The sequence below is a fragment of the Hemitrygon akajei genome, chromosome 14 (assembly GCF_048418815.1).
Source record: "Hemitrygon akajei chromosome 14, sHemAka1.3, whole genome shotgun sequence".
NCBI classification, from domain to species: Eukaryota; Metazoa; Chordata; class Chondrichthyes; order Myliobatiformes; family Dasyatidae; genus Hemitrygon; species Hemitrygon akajei.
Window position 1 is genome coordinate 32,500,291 of NC_133137.1, and position 20,455 is coordinate 32,520,745.

The 20,455-nt window shown below is 44.9% G+C and overlaps 1 protein-coding gene across 1 annotated transcript in view; it reads left to right on the forward strand.

Annotated features, from left to right (window-relative positions):
- LOC140738947 (2'-5'-oligoadenylate synthase 3-like) overlaps positions 1-20,455 on the forward strand; it is a 75,088-nt gene that overhangs the window by 48,803 nt on the left and 5,830 nt on the right. The window contains exons 13-17 of the mRNA XM_073066958.1: positions 7,651-7,920; positions 10,507-10,804; positions 12,507-12,682; positions 15,965-16,197; positions 20,221-20,353. Coding sequence (XP_072923059.1) covers positions 7,651-7,920; positions 10,507-10,804; positions 12,507-12,682; positions 15,965-16,197; positions 20,221-20,353 — 1,110 coding nt within the window. The remainder of the gene's footprint in view (positions 1-7,650; positions 7,921-10,506; positions 10,805-12,506; positions 12,683-15,964; positions 16,198-20,220; positions 20,354-20,455) is intronic.

Below are 20,455 nucleotides of genomic sequence, written 5' to 3' on the forward strand. Positions count from 1 at the left end.
ACTCCTGTCTGGCTTACTGGCCAATTCAGTGAACAGTTAAAAGTCAACACATTGCTGTGAATCTGGTGAGGCAGAATGGGTTAGAAAGTCACTGAACTAGTTGGGGGTTTAAACAAGCTAGAGCTGTCCTGGCAACCACCCCCACCACCAGAGTTTACAAAGAGATACCGACTGCCCAGACTGTTCAGTGACAATAGGCCTCATACATTTGGATCAATGTCCAGATCTATGCATTGTCAGTCAACTTAAATAATCAGCATATTTATAAATGATTCAGATGATGTGAAAGAAAGTAAAGTTTATTCATGATTGCCAGATTGACACAAGGGAAGTTTTGTTTAATTAATATGGGTGCTGTTAAGGCAATTTTGGAGTTAGGACATCTATCAAATAACTTCAGCCACCAATCTTCAGATCTGAATATGGACTGTAGATTAAGTTTAAAATGTTCTGGACCATGGGATTGTAGAGGTGTGAAAAAAACAATTGATTGAAGGACTGGAAAATAACATTGGCTAGTGTGTGGGCACAGTTGGGGGGTGGAACAGAAACACGGAAAACCTACAGCATAATACAGGCACTTCGGCCCACAAAGTTGTGCCGAAACTGTCCCTACCTTAGAAATTACGAGGGTTACCCATAGTGCTCTATTTTTCTAATCTCCATGTACCTGTCCAAAAGTCTCTTAAAAGAACCTATCATATATGTGCCGGCAGCCCATTCCACGCACTCACCACTCGCTGCGTAAAAAACATACCCCTGACATCTCCTCTGTACCTAATCCCAAGCACCTTAAACCTGTACCCTCTTGTGCCCAGGGCCATTTCAGCCCTGGGAAAAAGCCTCTGACTATCCACACGATCAATGCCTCTCATCACCTTATGCACCTCTATCAGGTCACCTCTCATCCTCCGTCACTCCAAGGATAAAAAGTCGAGTTCACTCAACCTGTTTTTATAAAACATGCTCCCCAATCCAGGCAACATCCTTGTAAATCTCCTCTGCACCCTTTCTATGGCTTCCACATCCTTCCTGTAGTGAGGCAACCAGAACTGAGCACAATACTCCAAGTGGGGCCTGACCAGGGTCCTATATAGCTGCAACATTACCTCTCGGCTCCTAAATTCAGTTCCACGATTGATGAAGGCCAATACACGTATGCCTTCTTAACCACAGAGTCAACCTGCACATCTGCTTTGAGCATCCTATGGACTCAGGCACCAAGATCTCTCTGATCCTCCATATTGCCAAGAGTCTTACCATTAATACTATATTCTGCCTACCAAAGTCAACCACTTCAAACTTATCTGGGTTGCACTCCATCTGCCACTTCTCAGCACAGTTTGCATCCTATTGATGTCCTGCAGTAACCTCTGAGAGACCTCAACACTATCCACAACACCCCCAACCTTTGTGTCATCAGCAAACTTACTAACCCATCCCTCCACTTCCTCATACAGGTCATTTATGAAAATCACGAAGAGTAAGGGTCCCAGAACAGATCCCTGAGGCACTCCACTGGTCACTGACCTCCATGCAGAATATGACCGGTCTACAACCACTCTTTGCCTTCTGTGGGCAAGCCAGTTCTGGATCCACAAAGCAATGTCCCCTTGGATCCCATGCCTCCTTACTTTCTCAATTAGCCTTTCATGTAGTACCTTATCAAATGTCTTGCTGAAATCCATATACACTACATCTACAGCTCTTCCTTCATCAATGTGTTTAGTCACATCCTAAAAAAATTCAATCAGGCTCGTAAGGCACGACCTGCCCTTGACAAAGCCATGCTGATTATTCCTAATCATATTATACCTCTCCAAATGTTCATAAATCCTGCCTCTCAGGATCTTCTCCATCAACTTACCAACCACTGAAGTAAGACTCATTGGTGTATAACTTCCTGGGCCATCTCTACTCCCTTTCTTGAATAAGGGCACAACATCCGCAGCCTCTCCTGTCCCCATTGATGATGCAAAGATCATTACCAGAGGCTCAGCAAACTCCTCCCTCGCCTCCCACAATAGCCTGGGGTACATCTCATCCGGTCCCTGCGACTTATCCAACTTGGTGCTTTCCAAAAGCTCCAGCACATCCTGTTTCTTAATATCTACATGCTCAAGTTTTTCAGTCCGCTGCAAGTCATCACTACAATCACCAAGATCCTTTTCCCAAGTGAATACTGAAGTAAAGCATTCATTAAGAACCTCTGCTAATTCCTCCAGTTGCATACACACTTTCCCAGTCACTCTTGTTAGGTCCTATTCTTTCACAAATTATCCTCTTGCCCTTCATATACTTGTAGAATGCCTTGTGGTTTTCCTTAATCCTGCCCGCCAAGGCCTTCTCATGACCCCTTCTGGCTCTTCTCATTTCCTTCTTAAGCTGCTACCTGTTAGCCTTATAATCTTCTAGATCTCTAACATTACTTAGCTGTATGAACCTTTTGTAAGCTTTTCTTCTTGACTAGATTAACTACAGCATTTGTACATCACGTTTCCTGTAACCTGCCATAACTCCCCTGCTTCATTGGAACGTACCTGTGCAGAACTCCACACAAATATCCCCTGAACATTTGCCACATTTCTTCCGTATCTTTCCCTGAGAAAATCTGTTCCCAATTTAAGCTTCCATGTTCCTGTCTGATGGCCTCATAATACCCCTTACTCTAATTAAACGCTTTTCTAACTTGTCTCTTCCTATCTCTCTCCAATGCTATTGTAAAGGAGATAGAATTATGATCAGTATCTGCAAAATGCTCTCCCACTGAGAGATCTGACACATGACCAGGTTCATTTCTCAATACCAAATCAAGTACGGTCTCTCCTCTTGTAGGCTGATCTACATATCTACATACAGTCTCTTCAGTTCAGTTCTCTGACCAGACAAAGGTCATTGAGCGACAACTCCAGTTCCCTAACGTGGTCCATTAGGAGCTGCAGCTCAACACAACAGGTGCAGATATGGCCATCCGGGAGGCTGGGAGACTACAGGACGTCCCACGTCTGACACCGAGTACAGAAAACCAGCCTCTCACACATCTTTACTTTCCATAATTAACACAGGTAAACCTACCTCGCCTCGTTCCATTACCGCCTAAGCCGGTTGAGCCAAAGCACTCTCACTTCGCTGCCTGCTCCGAACGGAATGTGACAGTTATGCGTGGTTCAAAGAAATACATTGTAAATACAGAATTGTCCTTTTATCTTCAGCATATAAAATGTCAGGTAGTCTTGTGCTGAGCAGGCCTCTTCCTCCGAAAAGGTCTCAATGTGATGCTTGCCATGTCCCATTTCTGCTTCATATCCACCAGCTACTTCTCTCTGGTGACTTTGTTCCCGTGGCAACAGGTGCAAGATTTACACCGGCAGGTAATGTTAATTGTTTGAGTGAACAAGTAATACTTTGGGAAATAGATATCCATGCAGGAGAATTTAAGTCTATCTACGTTGGCCTAAATATTGGAAGTGCAGCATGAGTATTTAAAAGATGGAATCATTAAAGTAATCTTTACAGGTTCGGGGTACAGTCAAAGTGCGGGTAGATGGTTGTCCTTTATACTGAGGTGTTCAACATTAGAAGACATAGGATTCATTACGGCTGCACGAACTTTGGTTCAGTCACAGCATGACCATTTCTGAACAGCACCATCATAGATGGGATATAATAGCCCAGAGAGAGAGCAACAAACATTTATGTTCAACTTCAACTTCAAGTCTATTCTCATTCAACTATACATACGTATACAACTAATATGAACCATCGTTCCTCTGGGGGCAAGGTGCAAAACACATACAGCATATAGTGATGACCAAGCATGGACAGTCACAAAATAATATTAGCACAATGCAGAATGATTGCAGGACTCCAGAGTTAAATTATGAGGTGAAATAACTGTCTCATTTGAAATCCTTGGAATTTAACAGGGTAGGGGTGACTTGGTTTACGTTTCCAAGGTAAAGGTGTATAATTGACAGAGCTGTATACGATAATAAGAAGCACTGATAGAGTAGACAGCCAGTGCCTTTCTTTTCCTGAGTGGAAATGGCCAATACAAGAGGGTATCATTTTCAGGTGATCGGAGGAATGTGTAGGAGAGTGGTAAGTGTGTGGAATGCATTGCCAGAAGTGAGGGTAAAGGCAACACATTATGGAGGTTTAACAGTCTCTTAGACAGGCACATGGATGAAAGAGAAACAGAGGGCTCTGTGAGAGGGATGCATCAGTCTGATCTTGGCCTAGGTTAAAAGGTCGACACACATCTTGGGCCAAATGGTCTGGACTGTGCTATACTACTCTGTGTTAAGTGGAACTGAATGGTCGGATAGAAATAAACCCATCTCTTTTTGAGAGTCCACTCCTTTGTAAATGGTCTGAAAGTTAGAGATTCTCATTTCAGAAGTGACTTTAGGAAACATTTCAAAACAGGCAATGGTATAAACTTGGATAAGTTTATTCTCATTTGCATATAGTAATTGATGCCAGGTTCATTGTTAGTTTTAATTCTGGGATTAAAATTCTGAGATTGATTGTTGAAAGCCAGTAGTATTACGGGATAAGGGGAAAGGGCTCTGTGACTGTAGCACTTCAGCCAGATGAGGAAAAACGGAGACTGTGGGAGTGTTGCAGAGATCTTGTGAAGATTTGTGTGGGAATGTCGGAGAGGGTGGACTGAGACAGTTCCATCAGGGGTAGGACTCTCCCACCTACAAGGGGGAATGTTCCCGGAAAGGGGCATCCCTCATCAGGGATCCCCACTACCTGGATGCTGGCATCAGGCAGGAGGTGCAGGAGTCTGAAGACCCACGTCTCAAATCTTCATTCCTACTGTTGTTAAGTTCATGAACCAATCTGAAAAACCTTGGCAATACCTCAGAATATTTTTTTCACTGTCTAATTTGTCACTGTTTAATTTGCACATATGCAAGTTATTGATAATTTATTTAAGTTTATTTTAGCTTATGCTTGTCCTCATCTTGTAATTATCCAGAAAGACTCATTGTTATGGCATTTACAGCCCGCCAATGTATGCCTACGATAATAGTAGACGTGAACCTCAAGTTCAAAGTTGATTTGTTATCAAAGTGTGCATCTGTCAGCATATACAACCCTGAGATTCATTTTCTTGCAGGCATTTAAAACACAGACTTACACAGAATTAATGAAAAACTACACACTGACAATCAATTTGCAAAAAAAGACTAACTGTGCAAATTTAAATTAATACCATAAAATAGTTAAATGAAGAATATTCAGAAGATCAGGTGTAGAGTCATTGAAAGTGAGTCCACAGGTTGTGGAATCAGTTCTGTGTTGAGGTGAGTGGAGTGTGGGGGTTAATACTGTCCCTGAACCTGGTGATGTCAAACCTAAAATGGATGAAATTTACTGGGTTTCCACTTCACTCCGGGTAGAGAGCTCTCCATTCTCCATCTCGGAGTTAAGTTCCTCCTGTCAACGATGTCTCTTGGTCCCAGGCTACCCAGTAAGGGGAAACATCCTCACTACATCTCGCCTGTCAGTCACTTTAACCGTGGCCTCACTCTACCAGAGATACAGTATTCCCTGTGTCCGCTCTCTGCGCTTAACGATAACTTGCTCTCTCCGATTTCTAACAACTGCAGATTATTTTTTTCTGCAATTTCCTGCTTCTGACTGTGGACGTTTCCTGTGTTATTTGCAACGTCAGATCTTGAAATCGAAACTTACCCGAAACGGGGAAATAAATAAAAACTTAAGCAATAAAATGTTTGCCGAACTTCAGCCTGTGAATCGACAAAAATATTGTTTACTTGTGTCGAAACAACGCCTTTCATCGTTCGATTAACCCTGGGCTGTACGTTTCGCAGTGAAACTTAACATGATTACCTCCGTTTATCGCTGAGGTCCGAATTTACACAGACAGGCCACTGCACTCCTGATGTAATTGTGGCACCGAATGTGTCGCGGCTGTGTCCTGGGCTTTCGGCTTTTTGTAATAAGTGACTTTAATTCTCTTTTCACATGCCTGATATATAAAAAACGGGATGTAAACAGTTTTATAACGGATGTGTTTCGTTCTACTCCATTTTGACACCTGCTGCCCTTTCTGGCCTAATTCCACAGAACACTTAACTTCAAATTCAAAGTAAATTTTATTATCAAAGTACGTACTTATATGCCATCATTTTCATCATTTTCCCTCAGATTCATTTTCTTGCGGGCATACTCAACAAATCTATAGAACAGTTAGTATAAAAGGATCATTGAAAGACCAGCCAGAGTGCAGAAGACAACAAACTCTGCAAATGCAAATATAAATAACTGGTAATAAATAGCAAGAACATGAGATAATGAGATAAAGAGTCCCTAAAAGTGAGATCATTGGTCGTGGGAAGTTTTCTTTTTTTTTGTAATTTCTTTTTTTATTGAAGTTCATCATCAAACAAACATTTCCACAAGATGTATTTCAGACATTGTACATATATATCATATAATCATATATATCACAAATCTCCACAAAGTATTTATCTGAGGTATACACTTATAGAAACGAATGGAAAGAAAAAAACAAGCAAAGGGAAAGAACTATGTACAAGTAGGGAGTGATCTTTTAAATGATGATGATGGGGCAAGAACGAGACCCTTAATTTTATTCAAGAGTCTAATGGTTAAGGGGTAGTAACTGTTCCTGAACCTGGTGGAGGGAGTCCTGAGGCTCTTGTGCCTTCTTCCTGATGGCAGAAGTGAAAAGAATGCATGTCCTGGGAGATGGGGATCTCCGACGATGGATGCTGCTTTCCTATGTTAGCATTCCATGTAGACGTGCTGAGTGATTGGGACAGTATTACCCGTGATGAATTTCCCCATAGAACAATCCTTCTTTCACACTCCACCACACTGGCAACAAAGAGCAACATTCCACTTGCGTTCTCAATTACTCGTCCCTGCGGAAAGCAGAAAGTGGGGGTGGGAAAAGATGTGCTTGGGATCCCGTTGGAGATGACGGACGTTACGGAGGGTTATGTGCTGGATGTGTAGGCTGGTGAGGTGGTAGATGAGGACTACTATCCTGATGTGGTAGATGTGGAATGAGCTTCCAGTAGAAGTGGTAGAGGCAGGTTCGATATTGTCATTTAAAGTAAAATCGGATAGGTATATGGACAGGAAAGGAATGGAGGGTTATGGGCTGAGTGCAGGTAAGTGGGACTAGGTGAGAGTAAGCATTCGGCACAGACTAGAAGGGCCGAGATGGCCTGTTACCGTGCTGTAATTGTAATATGGTTATATGGACTAGTAGGATGGCGGAAGGATGGGGTGAGGTCAGACTTGTGCGATATAGAAGAGATGCTGTTGAGGGCAGCGTTGATGGTGGAGGAAGGGAAGCCCCCTTCTTTGAAGAAGGACGACACCTCTTTTGCTCTGCAATGAAAAGCTTCATCCTGAGAGCAGATGTGGCGGAGATGGAGGAATTGTGAGACTGGGATGGCATTTTCACAAGAGGTAGGGTGGGAAGGTGTTCCAAAACATCCAGTAAGCAGTGCAGGGGTGGATCAGTCACTGAACTGTGATGTGTACAAATTTCACTGCACTAGGAAAAGATTACATATCTTCACGTTGCACTGCCTTTTTATTATTTGAAGGTGGAGCTAACAAGCTGTTTATAAAGAGGTTACTGTCGGTTCTGCTCCACATCCACTGCACCTGTGGGAGCAGCTGTGGGGCAGAGGTAAAACCACACTCCTGAGGAAGAACATACTCTCAGCAACGATGGAGCTGTACTGCACAGAGCCCAGGAGACTGGACGAGTTCATCAAAAGAAACTTGGAGCCAGTTGGATTTAATGCTGAGGTGAAGCAGGCTGTGCACAGAATCTGTGAATTTTTAAAGAATCGATGTTTCATGTATCAACCCAGCATTAAAGTGATCAGAGCTGTTAAGGTGAGTTGCTTGGCTTTTAATACAAATATTTACTGTACCTGCAAGTGATCTGAATAATTGCTTATTTTAATTTATCTTTTAATTCCTTTCCTTATGAGTGGAGTTGTTTTCAGATGAATGTGATGATGTTAGAATCAGGTTTATTATCACTGACATACATTGTGAAATCTGTTATTTTGTGGCAACAGTGCAGTTCAAGACTGAGAATATTATGAGAAGTTACAACTAGTAAAGAAATAAATAAATAGTGCAGAAGAGGAATAGTGAGATGGTGTTCCTGGGTTCATCAACCATCCAGAAATTTGATGGCAAAGGGAGAAGAGGCTGTTCCTAAAATGTTGAATGTGTACCACCTCCCTGATGGTAGTAATGAGAAAAGGCCATGTCCCTGATGGTGAGGGACCTTAATGATAGACACTACCTCCTTGAGGCACTGCCTCCTGACAATGTTCTCATTGGTAGGGATGTTGGTGCCTGTAATGGTGTTGGCTGAATCTCCAAATTTACAGCCTTTTTCACTGCTGAATTTCAGATAAGTTGGCTAGTAAATGGACTTCCTTCTAGGACACCAGAACATCAAACAGGTTTCCCATTATCTTCACAAGTTTGGCAGCAAACCGTTGTGGAACAGCATTATTGAGTTTCTGCCAAAAAATACATTAAATTATAATCTGTTTTGGCTCGTTGGGACACCTCCCAAGGTATCCTAGCTGTCATCGTCTTCCTGGACAGCTGATAGAGATCAGGAATGGTCTGCTTCTACTTCAGCTTTCCGGATTCTGAGGTGGCCAATGGTGACAATTTGAATTTTGGTTTCATCCTTCTGGTCCCATCCAAAAAAAATTATGGTTTGGGATTGGCTGAGATGTTAAAACTTTGAAAATCTGAAACCTAAACAATTTTGGTATAAATAGAGGCAGGGAAAAGGGTGAGGACACAACTCACCACTGTGATATGATTGATCAGTTGAATTATTATTTAGAGTTGGAGATTGTATTTTTGTCTGCTTTTCCCCTCCTTTGTCCTCCTACGAGCTCCCCAAGGCCAGAGATCAGATCTGCCCTCCCTCTTCTCTTGACATCATGGGCAGCACTACATTAGCAGCAGAATCACGTGATGCTGGTTGCAGGGAGCTGGTGAATGGGCTCTCACCAGTCAATCAGGTTGTCATGCCAATGGAATCTGTTTCAGGTTTGCAGTCGACAAGCATCCAGAACTTCCACATTTCCCAAAAGTACGTCTCCCTTATAACACAGCTCACCTCACCTGCAGCAACCACAGTCAGGTTTCAATCCATTAATACTAATGCATTTACCCTTGTAGAAAGGGAAGGGAACAGAGCAAACCCTGTCAACATTGCTTTTTAACTGACCAGTAACCAGCTTACACCCTGCCTTCAAACCCACTGGGTCCGAATTTCCCACATTATCTTCTAGCTCACTGGAACCCCAGTTCAAAGTCTGCCTTATAAATCATGAGGTCCTAATCCCCTTACTCCCTTGTATAGCAGCCATGCCTGCAATGTAGAATCATGTTCGTGGGTCTGGCAAGTGATACAGACAGCACTCTCTACGAATAGGTATATTTATCCTGATTAATCACTGGACATTTAGAAAACACAAAAAACAATGGAGCTTTTAGAATTGCTCTTCAGATGCTCAATTCCCTCTGAAATGTGGGCAGCTCACATCCAGAATTAAGTTGCCCAAATTTCAACTCAAGTTTCATACGGCCAGTATGAATTGAGTCATCCATAAACCAATGATGTGGTGAGATTCTTCCAGCTGAATCACATAGTGCTGGTTGCAGTGACCATAAGATACAGGAGCAGAATTAGGCCATTCAGCCCATCGAGACTGCTCCCCCATTCCATCATGGCTGATACTATATCCCACTCAATACCCCATACACCTGCCTTTCGGTCATATCCTTTGATGCCCAGCCCGATCAGGAAACTATCAATTTCTGCTTTAACTATCCCCATGGATATGGCCTCCACCACAGTCTGTGGCAGTGCGTTCCACAGATTCAGGATTGAGTTATCAGCACAGGTCTTCTTGCTCCTGTTTACTTTTCTATAAAAACTGTCTCTTCAGTGAGCACGAGGCTGGATGTTTTGCCAATAAAGTGCAATAACCTGCTGTCAGTGATCATTTATGATCAAATGCATAGAATATCTATGTCGGGGGAAAATTGTGGAGTTCCCTTCTCATTGAGGGTTTGTGGAAAAGGGGAATACTTGGATGGAAAGGATAGGCACATGGATGAAAGAGAAATAGAGGGTTACGGGGTAATGTGGGTATAGTACTTTTTTTAGGGATATATGAGTCGGCCCAACATGGAGGGCCGAAGGGCCTGTTACTGTGCTGTAGTGTTCTATGTTCTAGGTTCTTAAAGCAGCTGGAAAATAGCTACCGTGTGTAACTGTGAAAACAAAGTAACAACTTAAACAGACTGTAATCCCATGACGATCGATAGTGAAGATAATCAATGTGGGTCGTTTGTTTACATCATAGATCTGGAATGGAACTGTCTGCCACTCATTGTAATAATCGGAAATAATTAAACATTCTTGTTTTTTGACAGGGTGGGTCATCAGGCAAAGGTACAGCCGTAAAAAAGAGCTCAGATGCAGATCTTGTCGTCTTCCTCAGTTGCTTCAAAAGTTTCCAGGACCAGAGAGACACCAGGCTGGAAATTCTGAGGGAAATTCAGCAAATGCTGGAAGTATGCTCCAGGAGCCTTGCGTATGAGATCCGTGATATTACTATCACCTCAATAAAACAAAGCAGCATCCCACCAAAATCTCTGAGCTTTGAGTTGAAATCAAAGAAATCTTCAGAGAGTGTGTCATTTGATGTTCTGCCGACCTATGATGCATTAAGTAAGAATCTGCAGCAATGTTTTGTCACCTATGTTTAGAAATATTATTAAACCTGAAACGTATTTTAATTCTTGTGTAAGCTCTAGAACAGATGTTATCAACCTGGGGTCCATGGACCCCTTGGTTATTGCTAAGAGTCTGTGGCATTAAAAAAGGTTGGGAAATACTGTTCTAGAATGATGTGAAGAGTGGAGCTTGTTTGATTTTCTCCCTTCAGTGTCCCTTTTCTAGTTCATGGTTCAGATCCTGGGACAATTGAGTTCAATATTTAGTTATTGCTATCTTTAATCAGGAAGAACACACTCGGTGGCCCCTTCGTTAGATACTGTTCCTCCTGCTGTAGCTCATCCACTTCAACGTTGGATGTGTTGTGCATTCGAGATGCTCTTCTGCCCACCACAGTTCTAATGCGTGGCTAGTTGAGTGACTGTTGCCTTCCTGTCAGCTTGAGACAGTCAAGCCATTCTCCGCTGAATTCTCTCATACATTAACAGGGAAATATTGCCCACAGTGAAGTCCACGGTCTTCTGCTGCTAACGTTCGTTGAGTTGTGAGGTCAGGGATGCTGTTCTGCACCCTCTATTGTAATGTCTGGTTATTTGAGTTACTGTCACCTTCCTGTCAGCTTGAACCAGTCTGGCCATTCTCCTCTGACCTCTCTCATTAACAAGGCACTTTCACCCACAGATCTGCTCCTCAACTTCTTGCCTCCTGCAATTTCAGGGTGACTACTGCCCTGTAACTCTGATCGATGATCTCCTCACTCTCCCGTACAAGCCAAAGGCACCAAGCTGCTGCTCCAGTTCCCTACACGGTGTTCAGGAGCTGTAGCTGGATGCACTGCATGCAAACGCAGATCCCTGGGAGAGTCTGGGTCTCCCAGGATTCCAACATCCAATCAACACCCAGCAGCCATTTACTACGCTAGGCACAGTAAGAGAAAAAAACTGGAACCTTAACAGAAGCTTACCCAGAGCTAACGCCTCTTTCAATCCGAAGCCTCCTTTAGCCAAAGCCTAACACTCCTATTTTCACCACTAACATAGTCCCAACAACGTCTGCCCCAACAATTGCCACCCTGACAGTGGTCGCCCCCGCTTGCCCCTTCTGTACTTTTAAACACACATTGCCGACCTGGGAGAAACCTCGTCGCCGTGCCCTGCCCCTGCCACTGAATGAGCTGTCGGAAATTCCTAATAAACCCCTCTCTCCTCCGATGCATGCCCTCTAGTATTAGACATTTCAATCCTGGGAAACAGATACCCCCTGACTACCCTATCTATGCCTCTCATAATCTTGTAAACCTCTGTCAGATCTCCCTTAGCCTCCGACACTCCAGAGAAAACGACCCAAGTTTATCCAGCCTCTCGTGAGAGCACGTCCTCTAAATCGGGCAGCATCCTGGTAAAGCTCTTCTGCATTCTCTCTGAAGTCTCAACATGCTTCCTATCGTGGGGGGCCCAGAACCGTGTGCCATATGTTAAACGACAATAGTTAGCAGCTTGGGCTGAGTTTCCTCCTCGTCCCTTGAGGAATGCTACGCAAGCTAGCTGATACAATTTGAGAACCTTTGGGTTATGAATCATGAGATTAACTAAACTGGAGGGCAGCAATACAATGCAGCACTATGCATGGCCTGCTGGGTTTCAGATATATTAACTGCACTGTGATTGTTGATCATTAACCATTTTACTCCTTACAGAGGGACAGTGCAATGCGAATGAAGCACATTGTGAATTGATCAGATTTGGAAGCAGAAACAGGACTACAGATGGAGAATTTTCTGCCTGCTTTACTGAACTTCAGAGAGCGTTTGTAAAGAAGTATACTTCAAAAGTCAAAGATTTGATCCGCCTGCTGAAATATTGGTACAAACTGGTAAGTTACTGGAGAACAGAATGATTCATGATCATTGTCATTCCAATACAAACAGAGAGCTTGTTTAATATCCAGTTTCCACTTTCTTCAGTGGCACTCCTGTGGAGGCCAATTCAAAAAACAGGAAGTAGAGTGGTAATGACTCCCTCCTCCTTCACCATTCCCCATTCCCTCTCTCATTTTATCTCCTTGCCTTCCCATCACCTCCCTCTGGTGCTCCTCCCCCCTTTTCGTTCTTCTGTGGCCTTCTGTCATCTCCTATTAGATTCCCCTTCTCCAGCCCTGTATCTGTTCCACCAATCAATTTCTCAGCTCTTTACTTCACCACTCCACCCCTCCTATCACCTTGTGTTTCTTCCTCCCCTCCCCTACCTTCTAACTCTGACTCCTCATCTTTTTTTCTCCAGTCCTGATGAAGGGTCTCGGCCCGAAACGTCAACCATACTCTTTTCCATGGACACTGCCTGGCCTGCTGAGTTCCTTCAGCATTGGCTCGGATTTCCAGCATCAGCAGATTTTCTCTTGTTAGTGAGGTAGTGTTCCTGGGTTCAATGTCCATTTAGAAATTGGACAGTAGAGGGGAAGAACCTGTTCCTCAATCACTGAGAGTGTGCCTTCAGGATTCTGTACCTCCTTCCTGACGGTAACATGAGAAGAGGACATGTTCTGTGTGGTGGGGGTCTTTAATGATGGACGTCACCTCTCTGAGGCACCACTCTATGAAGAAGTCTTGGATACTATGGAGGCAAGTAACCATGATGGATCTAACTGATTTTATAACTCTCTGCATCTGTCATAAGTCAGGTGTTGAATCAGGACCCAACTGCAGGACACAGTCATTGGAGTCCCAGAAACAGGATGAGACGGAACCCAAGGATGGGATGGGATGCAGTCTAGGCAAGGGAAGCAGGACCAGGACGAGGGACTGGGAACAAGGAGCCTAGGGTGGACTCCGAGCTCGAGATTGGACAAGGACCCAGAACCTTGCCTCGGGACAAGGACCCAGAACCTTGCCTCGGGACAAGGACCCAGAACCTTGCCTCGGGCTTAGACCCCCAAACCCAGGCGAGGACTTGACGAGGCTTGAGGCTGGAGGCCGCAGGCTTGGGTCGAGGCTTGAGGCTGGAGGCCGCAGGCTTGGAGCTTGGGGAACTCAGAGGCTGGAGCTAGGGGTAGACTAGGAACTGTACATCAACATGGAACCAGGACTTATCCTCCGACAAGTCGGGACTCATCTTTAACAGGACACTGACATGAGACGGGACAGTACACAGACATAGAGCCCGGACTTATCCTCCGACAAGCCGGGACTCATCTATAACGCCACACCAAGGTGGGGCAGGACCATCCATCAGGTAACAGCAGAACAGCCTGACCTAAACAAAGGAGGCAAAGACAAGACAAGACAGATTCCCCCAGCAGGGCAACGGCAGAACGGCCAGACTTACCTCACCGGGGCAAGGACAGGAAGAGACAAACACCAAGGAACGACAGACAGTTCCACCTCTGCATCGGGGTAGCTCCGAGTAGCCGTTACGGCCGGCAGTCTTGGCTGGCTACGGAAGTAACCGGATCCCTACCTAGCTCGGAGTGGCTGACGGCCACTCAGCTGGCCCAGGAAACAACTGAATCCATAGCGCAATGACCACTCCGACTACTGACAGCAAGGCTCCCAGAAGCCATGGTTCTCCAACGCGGCCCCAAGGATGGCAAGAGTCCATTCTAGCCTTCCACCAGCCACCTGTGCCATGAGTAAACAACAACAACCCAACCACACTCAATACCAGGGCCACTTATATTCCCAGTTCCAATGTGAGCCTCAGGTGTTTCTAGTTAAGTCCAACCGCAGCAAGGGACCGCCGGAAAACCCGGAGTCCGGAGTCTGCGGACCCGACAACGGACTTCGGACTGAACCACCACAGAATCTTACCTTGATCCTGTGTAGTAGCGCCACACCCATATCAGATGGTGATGATCCAGTCAGAATGCTCTCCACAGTGCATCTGTAGATGTTTTTGAGTGTATTAGGTGACAAAGTCCTAATTAAATTTAGCCACCGTCTTGTCTTGCCTTCTTTATAGCTACATCAATATGTTGAGACTAGGTTTGGTCCTCAAAGATCTGTCGATGGCAGCCTGAGCCTCAGGCTATGTGCCCTCAAACTTATTTTTATGAAGGGAAATTAACTTTATATGTAGCAGTTTGAGTGATGGAAATAATGGATTGAGGGCTACACAAAGATTGGTCAAAGGATATTTTTATGTCATCGTTGATCTGGGTGTGCCCAAAGTACCGTAGATTCCGGACTACAGAGCGCACCTGATTAAAAGCCGCTGGCTCTAATTTTAGAAAGAAAATCAATTTTTTACTTGTACAGGCCGCACCGGATTTTAGGCCGCAGGTGTCCCACGTTGTAATATGAGATATTTACACAGAAAGATATTACACGTGAGGATTTTTTAACTTTTAATTAAATCCATATGGTAACATAAACAAATACATATTGCAAATGCTTTTTTTCCAACCGTGCCTGTAACGCGGCTACTTTTAAATATACGTTGCGTATACTTTTTTACTGAACAACATTCCAATATCTCCTAACGACTGGTAAAAAATATATATACTGCAGCCTACCAGGAAAAGTTATTGATCGCCTTTAACTTAAAAGCAGCGTTTTCGCTCTGCCGCTCCGCCGCTCGCCCCCCGCCGTCCCGTTTATCGCAAACCGGCATTTTCCCACAAGACGCGGCGAAACTGGGTGTGACGTCATAGCATCCCGCGATGTAGTACAGAAAACAAATATAGTTAAAACTCTTCTAACTTTAACTAGAAAATGAATTACTAAGCGAAAATATTATAAACTAAATAACTGCCATAAAGGCAGCACAATGCTTTTCTTCGAGTGTTTTCCATGTTGATGAGGGTGAGTACAAATGACTGATTTACAATAATTTAATTGTGAAAGTGCGCTTGATTTATCGTACAATTTCATTGGACCTCTGTGAACTACTCATCAATTTTATTGGTCTACTGTTACGAGGCAAAATGTTTTTGGCGGCATGAAAAAAAACCATGTATTAGCCGCTTCGTATTAAAGGCCGCAGAGTTCAAAGCTGTTCAAAATGTGGGAAAAAAGTAGCGACTTAAAATCCGGAATCTACGGGGTATGTATCTTCCTCAAGACAAATAACAAAGGATTAAAATGTAGAGAGAAAAATACAGGATAGGAAGGAGTATGTTTTACATCACTTATTTATTTATCTTTGTCAATAACTTTCTCAGTACGTGAAGCCACGGCAGTCACGACTGCCACCAAAGTATGCCCTGGAGTTACTGACGATCCATGCCTGGGAACAAGGTAATCACAAGGAGAGTTTTGACACGGCTGAAGGGTTCCGCACAGTCCTGGAACTGATCTGCAGACATCAGGAACTGTGCATCTACTGGACTGACTACTACGATGTCACTAATGGATCCTTGGCAGAATTTTTAAAAAATAAACTCTGTGAGAGGAGGTAAGATGCACAACCACAATTCACACTGACAATTAAAACTACTTTTTTATTTTAGTTAATGTTCCGTTTCAAATTCCTGTACAGACAGGCCTAACAGAGGGAAAAATAATCTTATCATAGTATAAAGATGCTTCAATGCACTTCTAAATGTTCCTAATTCTAAAGTAACCTGCATTGTCTCACCTGAAGTGATGAAATTCCAAACCATCTCCCTCATTTTCAGTTCTCACCAACCACAACCTACCCTCCATTACCTCACCACACCCTGCATCTACAACCTCTCCTAGCCAGGGAGCCAGACCCCTCCGTTCCTTTTCCACCAGTGGTAATCCTTTCAGTCACCTAAAAAGCTTCAAGATCGCTTTGCCGAACGGCTAAGCTCCTTCAGCCAGAAAAAGCAGGATCTCCCAGTGGCCATCCATTTTAATTCCACTTCCCATTCCCATTCTGATGTGCCTATCCGTGACCTCCTCTACTGTTGCAATGAGGCCATACTCAGGTTGGAGGAACAACACCTTATATTCTGTCTGGGTAGCCTCCAACCTGATGGAATGAACATCAACTTACGGTAATGGCCCCCCACATTTTGCCATTCCCCATCCCCTTTTCCCTCTCTCGGCCTTTCTCCTTGTCTACCCATCACCTCCCTCTGGTGCTCCTCTCCTCTTTTCTCTCTTCCACGGCCTGCTGTCCTCTCCTATTAGATTCCCCCTTCTGCAGCCCGGTATCTCTTTCACCAATCAACTTCCCAGCTGCGATCCTTCACCCTGCCCGCTCCTGGTTTCACCGATCACCTTGAGTTTCTCCCTCCGCTCCCCCCAACTTTTATCTCTGCTCCTCATCTTTTTTTCTCCAGTCCTGCTGAAGGGTCTCGGCCCAACAGGTCGATAGTACTCTTTTCCGTAGATGCTGCCTGGTCTGCTAAGTTCCTCCAGCATTTTGTGTGTGTTGCAAAGTTGAAAGGGTCATTTTTTTAATGGATGTGTGCAGTATACAACTCTGAGATTTTTCTTCTCCAGTTAACCATGAAACAAAGAAAATCCATGGAAGTCAGTTCAGAGAGAAACAGCAACCCCGATCCCCTGCACAAAATAGAAAGGCAACACGATCCTAAATCACCAGAGACCCCTCCCTCCACACGAAATGCAACAAGAACATCAGTCCCCAAATCCCCCTCCCCACACAAAACACACCAAGAACATCAGTCCCCAAATCCCCCTCCTTCCACACACAAAACACACCAAGAACATCAGTCCCCAAATCCCCCTCTCCCCACACAAAACACACCAAGAACATCAGTCCCCAAATCCCCCTCTCCCCACACAAAACACACCAAGAACATCAGTGCCCAAATCCCCCTGTCCCCACACAAAACACACCAAGAACATCAGTCCCCAAATCCCCCTCTCCCCACACAAAACACACCAAGAACATCAGTCCCCAAATCCCCCTCTCCCCAAACAAAACACACCAAGAACGTCAGTCCCCAAATCCCCTTCTCCCCACACAAAACACACCAAGAACATCAGTCCCCAAATCCCCCTCTCCCCACACAAAACACACCAAGAACATCAGTCCCCAAATCCCCCTCTCCCCACACAAAACACACCAAGAACATCAGTCCCCAAATCCCCCTCTCCCCACACAAAACACACCAAGAACATCAGTCCCCAAATCCCCCTCTCCCCAAACAAAACACACCAAGAACGTCAGTCCCCAAATCCCCTTCTCCCCACACAAAACACACCAAGAACTTCAGTCCCCAAATCCCCCTCTCCCCACACAAAACACACCAAGAACATCAGTGCCCAAATCCCCCTCTCCCCACACAAAACACACCAAGAACATCAGTCCCCAAATCCCCCTCTCCCCACACAAAACACACCAAGAACATCAGTCCCCAAATCCCCCTCTCCCCACACAAAACACACCAAGAACATCAGTCCCCAAATCCCCCTCTCCCCACACAAAACAAACCAAGAACATCAGTCCCCAAATCCCCCTCTCCCCACACAAAACACACCAAGAACATCAGTCCCCAAATCCCCCTCCTTCCACACAAAACACACCAAGAACATCAGTCACCAAATCCCCCTCTCCCCACACAAAACACACCAAGAACATCAGTCCCCAAATCCCCCTCCCCACACAAAACGCACCAAGAACATCAGCCTCCAAATGCCCCTCTCCCCACACAAAACACACCAAGAACATCAGGCCCCAAATCCCCCTCCCCACACAAAATGCACCAAGGACATCAGCCTCCAAATCCCCCTCCCCACACAAAACACACCAAGAACATCAGCCTCCAAATGCCCCTCTCCCTGCGCAAAACACACCAAGAACATCAGTCCCCAAATCCCCCTCTCCCCACACAAAACACACCAAGAACATCAGTCCCCAAATCCCCCTCCCCACACAAAACACACCAAGAACATCAGTCCCCAAATCCCCCTCTCCCCACACAAAACACACCAAGAATATCAGCCTCCAAATCCCCCTCTCCCCACACAAAACACACCAAGAACATCAGTCCCCAAATCCCTCTCTCCCCACACAAAACGCACCAGGAACATCAGTCCCCAAATCCCCCTCCCTCCACACAAAACACACCAAGAACATCAGTCCCCAAATCCCCCTCTCCCCACACAAAACACACCAAGAACATCAGCCTCCAAATGCCCCTCTCCCCACACAAAATACACCAAGAACATCAGTCCCCAAATCCCCCTCTCCCCACACAAAACACACCAAGAACATCAGCCTCCAAATCCCCCTCTCCCCACACAAAACACACCAAGAACATCAGTCCCCAAATCCCTCTCTCCCCACACAAAACGCACCAGGAACATCAGTCCCCAAATCCCCCTCCCTCCACACAAAACACACCAAGAACATCAGTCCCCAAATCCCCCTCTCCCCACACAAAACACACCAAGAACATCAGCCTCCAAATGCCCCTCTCCCCACACAAAATACACCAAGAACATCAGTCCCCAAATCCCCCTCCCTCCACACAAAACACACCAAGAACGTCAGTCCCCAAATCCCCCTCTCCCCACACAAAACACACCAAGAACATCAGCCTCCAAATGCCCCTCTCCCCACACAAAATACACCAAGAACATCAGTCCCCAAATCCCCCTCCCTCCACACAAAACACACCAAGAACGTCAGTCCCCAAATCCCCCTCTCCCCACACAAAACACACCAAGAACATCAGCCTCCAAATGCCCCTCCCTCCACACAAAACACACCAAGAACATCAGCCTCCAAATGCCCCTCTCCCTGAACAATAAACTTACAAAAGCAACCTTACCTCCACTTTATGGAATTCTCCGTATGTTATTCACTCTCATGTTACTTCTTGGTAACAACAAGTTTGTCACTTATCCCTCAGATTTTATTCCTGCTCAAATTGCATTTCCGCTTCACAAGGCACATAGGAAAATACTGGTTAATATTTGCAGAGTTACAGATCGTTGCACAGAATTCCAACACAGGAATTGGTTCCTGAGGTAAATCACACCATCAAACAACCCTGGTCCTTGGTGTCCTCACGTTGCAGGGTTTTAGATAAAACTCACTTCCAGCACAGCCAGTGACATGAGGGAAAAGAGCTTGGAATTGAGGAAGCCATTTGCTGTACTTCAGTGTGGTTGGCTCCGTAGGGGTCCAGGTTAAACCTGAAAGACAATAGGACAACTGAGCTGTCTGCTGGTTTCCTGATGGGCAGAGAAGAATATTAGGTCAAACATATTAGTTTTGACTAATCCCCTTAACACCATGATGGGCAACAAACTCTGGTCTTGCCCGTCCGTCAACAGCATCTTCTTCTGTGGTGTCCAGGGCTGGGCAGGTACTTTAGTCATGAACTGAACTTCAGGGACTTGGTCAAAAAGTATTGGTGTATGCTTACTTTGAAAACAAATTGCCTATACAGCAACTCCATGAAATTTTCAAGGAGATGGATGTTGAGCTTTTGAACTTACGAGGTCTTTGTTGGAATGGTTTATTTTTCAGACCAGTAATTCTTGACCCTGCTGATCCAACTGGAAACGTGGCTTCATCAGATGGCTGGAATGTGATGGAAAATGAAGCCAGGAAGTGCCTAAGAATGCCTTGTGTCTCTGGCGTCAGTCCTTGGCATGTCCAGGTAACTGGTTTAAGTAAATGATGAACGTAGAAAGACATTTAGTAAACACAAAGTACGTTGCAGATGACACATAGAAACAAGCTGGATGATCTCAGCAGATCA